Source organism: Rattus rattus, chromosome 3, assembly GCF_011064425.1.
Source record: "Rattus rattus isolate New Zealand chromosome 3, Rrattus_CSIRO_v1, whole genome shotgun sequence".
In the NCBI taxonomy this organism is placed as follows: Eukaryota; Metazoa; Chordata; class Mammalia; order Rodentia; family Muridae; genus Rattus; species Rattus rattus.
This window is the reverse complement of record NC_046156.1, coordinates 120,230,536-120,240,559: the sequence shown is the minus strand read 5'-3', so window position 1 is coordinate 120,240,559 and position 10,024 is coordinate 120,230,536. Positions and strand designations below refer to the sequence as shown.

At 41.9% G+C, this 10,024-nt stretch overlaps 1 protein-coding gene across 1 annotated transcript; it reads left to right on the top strand.

The window, feature by feature from the left end:
• The first annotated feature begins 4,802 nt into the window (after positions 1 to 4,802).
• On the top strand, positions 4,803 to 6,756 carry C3H1orf68 (chromosome 3 C1orf68 homolog). Its single transcript, XM_032896771.1, has 2 exons — positions 4,803 to 4,830; positions 5,732 to 6,756. The coding sequence occupies exon 2, from the start codon at positions 5,753 to 5,755 to the stop codon at positions 6,611 to 6,613; it is 861 nt and encodes a 286-aa protein (XP_032752662.1). The 5' UTR covers positions 4,803 to 4,830; positions 5,732 to 5,752; the 3' UTR covers positions 6,614 to 6,756.
• Positions 6,757 to 10,024: the final 3,268 nt, after the last annotated feature.

Here is a 10,024-nt window from a genome sequence, read left to right as displayed (position 1 = left end):
CACATCTCAGCAACAAAGATAGACATTACCTCAGAATAAAGAGATGGAAAATTGTTTTCCAAACAAATAGACCCAAGAAGCATGCCAGAGTAGCTATTCTAATATCTAATACAACAGACTTTCAATCAAAATTAATCAAAAGAGACAGGGAAGGATTTTTCATATTCATCAAAGGAAAATCCACTAAGATAACATCTCAATTATGCCCCAGATGCAAGAGTACCCACATCGAGAAAAAGAGGACTACCATATGACTTGGGTATACCACATCTGGGCACGTATCCTCAAAGAATCAGTGCACTTACTATGGAGACAACCATAGACCCAAGTTTACCACTGCACTGCCCATACAAATAAAACCACAGAATCAGGCAATGGGCCATAAGAGGATGAGTGGATAAAGGAACACAATGGAACTTTCCTGAGCCATAAGGAAAATGAATGGAATTTCAGGTCTATGCAGTACAATGTGGTAAGTGAAAGAAGCTCATCCTACAAAGGCACATATCTTATTTATCATTATACACAGACTTTCAGGGGTGGAAAGCACTTGGGAGTCAAAGGGACTGTTAGAAACATGGAAAGTGGATGATAAAAAGAAAGAGTAACTGAGAGGTGAATATGATCACAATATGGGTATGTCATAATGAAATACCTTACAGTGTACAATTAATATGCATAAGGATATAAAACTTTAATAGAGCAGCACATGTCTTGCTGGAGAGCAAGTGGGAAATTGTATCTTGACATTTCTCTCATTATCTGTGTTTTGCTTATGAGAACTAGTTAAATACTATTACAATCCATACAATTTTTAAACAAGTCAATTTACTGTTAGTATTGCTCTGTTCCTTATCTTACTCTCTCCTATTTGTAAGGAACTCTTGGCCAGGAAGTGCTGCAGATTTAGTTCTCTGAGAGTGGTTCTTCATCATCAGTCTGAATGAACTAAGACCAACCATGGATCATACTTCTGTGTGTCCTAGAAAGGTTTTTTAGAAAGGTTTAACTAAGGAACAATGACCCACCCAGAATGTGGGCAGCACCATCTCATGGCTGGCCTCCCTGATAAAAAAGAAGGGAGAAAGCAAGCTGAGTACCAGCATTCATTTTTCTCTGGAGAAAAAATGTTACCAGTTGCCTTATGTGCCTTCTGACATGCCTTCCTCACCACAATGGAAGACATTCCTTCTATGAGTTGCTTTTATCAGAAATTTTGTCACTGAAATGAGAAGAGTAACTAATGAGAGCAGTAACTAATACTGCTTCTACAGAGGCAGACACATTAGCTATGATAGGTCTGAAATTGTAGACTTCATTTTGTAGTCATGCAGGAACCTAACAAGATTTCATTCTAGAAGGTGAGAACTGAGATGGGTATCTGAGTGGCTTCTGTGGGCTTCCCTGGAAAGCCATAGGAATAAACCTGGCTTATTGTTGGCCCTTCACTTGCCACCAGATCAAGTTATGTATTTATTCTCTTCTCTTGTCCAATGAGCTTCTCTTTTATCTGGCAGAAGTGTGCTCTATATTATCTACTATAAACAATAGAGGTGCTTTGAGATGTCAGTGTCTTGTCATGTGAACAGACCACTCTATTTGAAATAGAAAGGTCCAGCACAGTGGATTGGTTATGAAATGCTTGGATTGGCTGAGGGATTTTTAAGATTACATGGATTACTTGAAGATCTGGAAGCATCAGGGACAGGAAAGCACCAGGCACAATCTTCTGTAGTCTAAGAACTTGCTAAATAGCTGTGATGGCTCAGGATGTGCCTTCACCAGCAGTTGGGGTATGAATAGCTTATAGAACAGTACTTGAAACTCCAGTCCTGCTGTGTCCAAGCAATGTATTGGGTGAAAAAGGATGAAGGCCAAGGGGTGCTATGGCTAGAGGTGGATGTGACAGCCCCTTCCAGGATGCAATTGATACAAATGGAAATATTAGTCTATTATTCATGATGTCCACCTCCAGTATCAAGATTATTGTCTGGCTGTTGAGGATTCATAAATGTTGGTGCTATAAGGAGATGAATTGATAATCTAATATTGACATTATATGAATTGGTAATCTATTTCTCCACTGAAAAATTATGAGGCATACTAGCCAAAAGATGCTAAGAGCTTTTAAAACCCATTGGGACTTTCTACATAGAACAGGACCAAAGGCCAGATCCAATGACCTGTTTTAGGCCCTTCCAACTCATAGATGATTCTCTCTTCTTACTCTCATGTGAGTCCACTGGTCTGTTATTGCATAAACCAAGAAGTCAATGATCCATGAGCTGCCAAAGGGATAAATGGTCAGAGGCTCTGGAAACTTCTTGGAATATCGTCATGACTCATCTTGACACTGGCACTTATCTTCTGACTCCACCAACTCTGCCTTAAAGCCTATAAAATGGGTGGAGCACAGTCCACCTACCTGTCTGCATGGCACATGGATACAGTATCTCTCATCAGTGATGTTGGCGCTACCTGAAGATGTCAAAACCATTAGTGAGAACCTCACCCAACAGAGCAGGAAGTGAGCCAATCAGAGCTCAGAGCTGGCATGAGACACACAGATTGACTAGCGGCAGAGCAGGATCACTTCAACCCCAGGAGGAGGGAAATTAGTCTGTGACCTCAATGTAACAAATTCCCACTCATTCACCCATTTGTTTCATTAATTTTTAATGTTTCCCAGGTCCTAAGATGAAATATGATTATCAACACATGCTTATCAACTCCTGAGAATAATAAACTACTGCATATAACTCCATGGGCAGGTAGTCTATGAAAGCAAACATTTTGCGTGTAGAGCAGACCCTTATAATCATATACTGAAATAGCAGAGGGGCTGAGGAACTGTAGGACAAGAGGTCAGGTTTTTTTTTTTTTCATTGATATCCTGAAAAGTGTCTGTCCTGTTCTGTGGGCATGTTTTGAAAGCGGTGGCCTTCTAGGTCATTATCACTGCTGTAAATAGCACTACCCATGCTACATACAATACAGATGGCTGCACAACTGAAACTGAAACAACATGCCAATCAGAAGCAGCATGCTGTGGAGAAATAATAGGCTATGAATATCTCATTCCTGCGTTTAAATTATGGCTCCATTAGTTGTAGCTAAGTGATTTTTCACAGTTATCTATTTATGCCCTGTTTTATTTTAGCCATTATCACAAAAATTAAATTAGCAAGTTATTGATGTAAAGTTATTGACATCCCTCTCCCCAAAAAGAAATTGTTTCCTTCTCCATTCCATGAAACATTTGACCTGGGAAACAACTGCAGAATATAGAGGCCTGGACCAATAGCCCCTTTTATTCTTTTACCACTGATGGACAGTGGGCTTCACATTAATGATACACAGTGTGGCAAGCCTACTGGGAAGGGATGAAAGAAAGATCCAGGGCACTTTCCAAGCCTGGGCGGAACCTCCCCTTTTTGTTTCTTCCAAATTGTCCAGAATAGACTTTGTAAGACCTGATATGGGATATGGCAATGAATGTCCTAGTGACACTTTGATATTTTTAGGAAAATTTATGAATTCTGGAGAATTGAGGATCTATTTAGAGCCAATTTAGAACCACCTTTCACCTGAGAGGTCTCAGTGACTTATGAAGCCTTGACTGGTCGATCTAAGGAAGAAGCATTTGAAATCCAATTCCAGATACAGGCTTTATAACCTCTCATAGCAGATCCCACAGACTTCCCTCAAGGCACAGTGGGAAAGGCATGGGTTATGGAGCTGGATGGCTTTGGGTCTTTATGGTACTTTGTTACCCACTGATAACAATGACTTGGTGAGATATCTGGACCCCTGCATTTTCCTTTGTTTATAGTCTCCTTACAGAGTTACAGTGAAAACTGAACAGAGACACAGACTACAGCAGTATTCAGTAGTGCTCAGGAGATTTTATTCTTGTCTTTTCCCCACATTTACTGTATTGAGGAAATAAAGTGTGTCTGGTAGGCAAGACAATTCAATCATGAAAGACAATAACTGGGAGTAACACTCATTGTGGATGCTTTGTAACCCTCATTATCCTTCAGGTCTCCATTGCATGTGTCTGCGTTATAAGTTTTTGGCCCATAAAAACATTCGACTAGATGACAGATTTCATCATTGTCTTCACTCAAATTCATTTGTCTGGAATTCCCCCAATCCTACATTCCTGAAATCTATTCCTGGAAATGAGGCCCACGGTGAGTTGAGGGAAGGCCATGGAATTAGGAGAAGCTGAGACGAGCCAATGAAAACCTAATCCCTGGAGTCTGAGATCATACAGCATCTATACAGTTCCCAAATTAACCAAGAAAAAACTATAATTCATGGATAAACGAGTTAATGGTGACCTTCCTGCTAAACTGAGCCAGAGACCACCATGCCAGCACCTTTCCCCAACAACGCCGACCATCACAAAGCACCAGAAGTCCCCAGAAGAAATGAGCATGTCAGTTTGGAAGGACACAGAATAGTTCAACATAGCGTATGAAATCGTGGGAGTCTCAACTGAACGACCCTACTTTCGAGTCAGATTGCACAGGGTGATTCATGCTTCTAGGAAGAGAAGGAAGCTTGTCTCACAAAGAAGGTGGCCATTTATCTCATATTTAAAAAAATTCAGTGTCAAGTAGAGACATGCCCTGCCTCTGAGTGAATAGCCAGGCATACTGGGGAAGAATCTCACCAATGCAATCTCAGCTCCTGTCCTCGTGATCTCAGGTGCTTCATTTAAATGGCATCAAGTTGCTTCATTGCCATCCTATAAAAGTCTCACCTAATGCCAGCTCTTCAGAATCTTGGCTTCTTCCAGTGTTGCTCCTGCCAGGAAAGAAGGTAAGTCTTGTTGCCTGTGATTAGTAACTTGGTAAGAAATAGACTTGTGGTGGAGCTGGGGTGGAGTACTACGGGATAAATAATGAGCCAGGACTAGGTATTGGGGACATCTGTGAAGAAGGAGAATGATTTTTTTTTTTCTGGAGCTGGGGACCGAACCCAAGGCCTTGCGCTCACTAGGCAAGCGCTCTACCACTGAGCTAAATCCCCAACCCCGCTGAGAATGATTTTAATAGTGGGAAACTGAGGCTGGAGCTAGATGGGGAGGGGGCAGTACTACCTGAGTAGGGACCTTGGAGAACCAGGTTCCTCTGGGGACATTTTTGCTATCTTTTCTTGGTTCTCTTTACTAACAAAGTGAACCAATATGACAGACAAATGGTAGAAACTTACTAAATCTTGAGCCTGAGTTTTGCTCCGTTGGGTTCAGTTAAAAGACTCAGGTTAGCTCAGGCACATACATCTGCTCTCGCTGAGGACTTCCTGAGTTAGAAGGAACAAGAATAATGCCACTCCTAAGGGATGAATTGGTGGAGGCTAAGCTGGCTGAAGAAAAATGCAAGCCTAGTCCCCAATGCAGACACTGAAGTAAAAAGGGGAGACCCTGAGAGTTTGGTAGAAATGTAAGCTATTGTTTCAAGCTATTTCCTACTGTCGGAAACAGTAGCAGGGTTGAGTGAGGACTTGTCTGAAGTCACATAGCCAGTTGAAGGTGTAAGAAGTGAACCTAGAATCCTTCACTCCACCCATACCTTACTGCCAGATGGACAGCCTCTGGATGGTAACGACCTTCTCAAAAAGGAGACCTGTTTTCAGTCACCCACCCAAGTGAGTGGATGCACTGCAGAATTTTGTGGAGACCTTTCTCATCCTACAGTTTTGATGAATCTTCTCTTTTCAGATTTTTAAAAACCACAGCGAGATGTGTGACCAGCAGAAGCAACCACAGTTCCTTCCATCTTGTGTGAAGGGTTCTGGAATGGGAGTGGGGCAAGGTAGTGATGGTGCCTCTGGAAAAGGCCAGGTTTCAGGGCAGATCCAAACTGTTGATGCTTCAGGGCCCGCTCCCTGCCAGCCTCAAACCATTGTGAGATACTCAGCTCCAGTTCCTGCTCAAACTTATGTGAAATACCAAGTTCCGTGCCAGACCAAAACCTACGTGAAATGCCCAACTCCCTGCCAGACATACGTGAAATGTCCAGCCCCATGCCAGACAACTTATGTGAAATGTCCAGCCCCATGCCAGACGACTTATGTGAAATGTCCAGCCCCATGCCAGACAACCTACATGAAATGCCCAGCCCCATACGTGAAATGTCCAGCTCCATGTCAGACAACTACTGTAAAGTGCCCAGCCCCGTGCCAGACGACTTCTGTCAAATGTCCAGCTCCCTGCCAGGCTCAGACGTATTATGTCCAGTACCAGGCTCCTGGCCAGACTTATTATACTCAGGCTTCTTCAAGTGGCTCGGGATCACAGGGCTGTGTTCCTGACCCATGCTCTGCCCCCTGTTCCACCAGCTACTGCTATTTGGCTCCCCGGACCTTTGGGGTGAGTCCTCTGAGACGCTGGGTCCAGCGGCCTCAAGGATGGAACACAGGATCTTCTAGCTGCTGTGAGGATTCTGGGTGCTGCAGCTCTGGAGGCTGCGGAGGCTGTGGCTCTGGGGACTGTGGAGGTTGCGGCTGTGGCTGTGGCTCTGGGTGCTGCTGTTTGGGAATTATTCCCATGAGGTCCAGAGGTCCTGCATGCTGTGATCATGAGGATGATTGTTGCTGTTAAACACGAAAGAAATGTCCTGCTTCCAAAATGTCCCTCCTGCTCTGTCTTCTGGAATTACCCAAACTTAACAACGGCTTCCCTAGTTCTTTTACCAAGGCATCCTGCCATAGTTAGCACAACCCCCAAACTGTGGCAAGAATAAAACTCTGAATGCAAGGCATGGAAGCTCCTTTTGACTTATTTGCTCTGCGTTTATGCGTCACATTATGCACCCTGGTGTGCCTTTGCATGCTCTTGGTTTTCAGCTATTAGATGAAAGATCTAAACGAACAGTACAAGTAAATGAAGCTGATGAACCCCCAGCCTTCCCACACAGTCTAGACTTCTACAATCAACTTAGTTTGAGTACGGCTGCAGACTTTGGGTTGGGTTTGAGGTCTCCTTCCTTCTTTTTCTCTGATGAGTTAGTGTGGATTTGGTCACAGACCCTCAAGGAAGCATGGCTTTTGTTGCCATTGCTATGCCACCCTTGAGTTTCTCTTCTGGATGCTGGAGATGTTTGAATTCAAACCTCAGGAGCATCATAGGGTGGTACTACTACAGCGAATGTAGTTTGATACTGGTGGGCTTTGTGCATTACATGTTTCTCACTTATTAGACTTTTCCTCTTGAGAACATAAGGTACAGGCCTTCTGCTGTAGGCAAGGACTCTCCTGAAGTGGGTAGACAGTGTTCAGGTCAGCCTTGACAGTAAGAAAGGTATATCCAAGAATAAGGAGAACCTTCTGTGACAAACATCCTAGCTCGGAGGCCAGGTTGCCATTGTCATTAGTGCTCAATTATAGATGGTTTTGCATGATCTTTTATGTCTGAAGACACTAATTTATGTACACATGAAAAATACATCTGTGATGATGGTTCCTGGAGAGACAGCTTAGTTGGCAAAATGCTTCTGATGCAAAATGAGTCCAACACACAGAGCCCACATATATGTGGTTTGGTATGTTGGCACAGATACTGCAAACTGGTAATCCCGGCAATCGAGAGGTTAACCTACTCAGTGAGTCTCAGGCCAGCAAGTGATAGAACCTTTCTAAAATAAAACAAACACCAAGGAACAAACAATACCAACAACCAAGACACCCTGAGGAACATCTGAAGCTAACTCTGACTTCCAAAGTTATGCACAAGCAATATTGTTCCCCTGTGCATACACAGGCACACACATACAAAACATGGCAAGGGTAGGTTCTGTTCATAAGGACCACACATCTCTAGTACATAGGAGAAAATATATTTGGTGAATACATAAATGAATGGCAGAGAGTCAGAGAGAGACAGAGAGAGAGGAAGGAAGAAAGAAAAGAAGAGAGGAAGGAGAAAAAGGAGAAATAATGGAATATAACTACGAAGCTATTTATTTATCTTTAGTGCCCTGTTGTTTTTGAATGTTAAATGACCCTCTCTCTATACAACTCCAGTAAGCTTGCATCCCAGTCAGACTCAGGAATAGTCTTGCCCAGGATCTTGTGTTCTTCATACACCATCAAGTGGTACTTTCAGCCTAAGCAGAGAGTGCTACTTACTCTGAAATTAGCTTGAGGATGTGATGCTTTTCTATAGTGACTGTTTAACAATTATGTAACTGGCATAAGCAATAATTCTAATCTTTTCTTTTTCTTAAAAAATTTAAATATACATGTATGTATGTGTGCCTGAGTGAGTTTATGTATACGCTGTGTGCCCATACAAGCCAGATGACAGAATTGGATCCCCTGGAACGGGAGTGCAAGAAACTGAACACAGGTTCTCTGTAAGAGCAGTGAGCACTTTAAGTGCTGTGTTATCTCTCAAGCCCCCTTTTACTGTATTATAATAGATAAAATATTTTTTTAATATTACTTGCTGTCTTAAAAAAAAACAAACTCTGGAACAGAAGTTACAGAGGGTTGTGAGCAGCCACTATGTGGTTGCTGGGTATCAATCTGGGTCCTCTGCAAGAACAGCAGGTGCTTTTAACCACCAAACAAGTGAGCACACTGGGATCCTCTTTTCAGGTGTTTAGACTTTACCCACATTTACATTACTATCTATCAGTCTGTCCATTTGTCTATCTATCCATCTATACATTACAAGCTAGGATCCATATATGGCTTTTTCTGAATTTGGCTTACTTCATTTAATATTATACTTTGCAGATTCATTCATTTTCCCTTTCCATTTCATGGATGTACTTCTGAATGCAGTATATGATAAATCTTACTTTGGATAGTGTTTATAATTATATCCTGTTATTATCGTGTTCTAATATTCCAATGTGTATCTAACTAAGTTATCTAACTAGGTCCTGCCATGGTTGAACCTCCAGTGTAGGTGAATGATGAGGGGGGGGAGTCAAAAGGGGGGGTGGATGGGGAGGGGAACACCCTTATAGAAGAAGGGGAGGGGGATGGGATTGGGAGCTTATGTCCAGGAAACTGGGAAAAGGAATAACATTTGAAATGTAAATAAAAAGTATCCAATAAAAGAAAAAAAGAAAAAATTCTTTGTCAAACAAGTTTTCCATATGTAACTCTGTCAGGCTCAGGCTTTGTAGGTAGTCCAGACTGGCTTTGAACTTAAGGTGATTGGTGTGCCTCTTGCCCTTCTTCTTGAGTCCTGATACCACAACTGTGAAGCCCCATATTTGGGTCCCTATATCCCACTTTAAGATCTTTTTTTTTATGTTTACCCTCTCCTTTATTAAGGGTAAAGTCTAAGATGTTCTCAAGTTTTACATTGAAATGTAAGCTTTTTGAGAAGTGTGTGAATTGCCTGTGTTATTATCAATCCAAGAAATTTACTTTCAGTTTGAGAGTAAATTCTCTGTCCCACATGAGTACGCAAGATGGAATAGAATGTAAGTACTTCCCACAATCCACATCTTCAGGAAAGCCCTGCTATGTGTTAGATGGACATATACAAAAGAAAATACAGAGTGTTTAGTATCTCCAGGCACATGAAATGAATACTGAAGAGATTATACTAGTGATTATAACACTGAATTTCAGAGATCTCTGTTTTATACAGACTTCAGGAGACCAAATAGGCAGAAGCCAGAGCTTGTCTGCTCATAGAAACATGGCTATTCTGGAAAGACTACAGAAAAGTCACATGCCAGATTTTCAAGGATTCTTCAATAAATAGGTATCTGAAATCTATTTTGTCCCAGGTATTATCTCTATGGTTTCAGAGATTATAGATGAGAAGAGAGAGAGAGAGAGAGAGAGAGAGAGAGAGAGAGAGAGAGAAGAGAAGAGAAGAGAAGAGAAGAAGAGAGGAGAGGAGAAAATGATGCATCATTCAACATTTTCTTCTTCTTCTTCTCCCTCTTCTTCTTCTTCTTCTTCTTCTTCTTCTTCTTCTTCTTCTTCTTCTTCTTCTTCTTCTTCTTCTTCTTCTTCTTCTTCTTCTTTTCTTCTTCTTCTTCTT

Excerpts from the sequence above, each read along its gene's own strand:
- C3H1orf68 (XM_032896771.1), top strand. The coding sequence starts at position 5,753 with ATGTGTGACCAGCAGAAGCAACCACAGTTCCTTCCATCTTGTGTGAAG.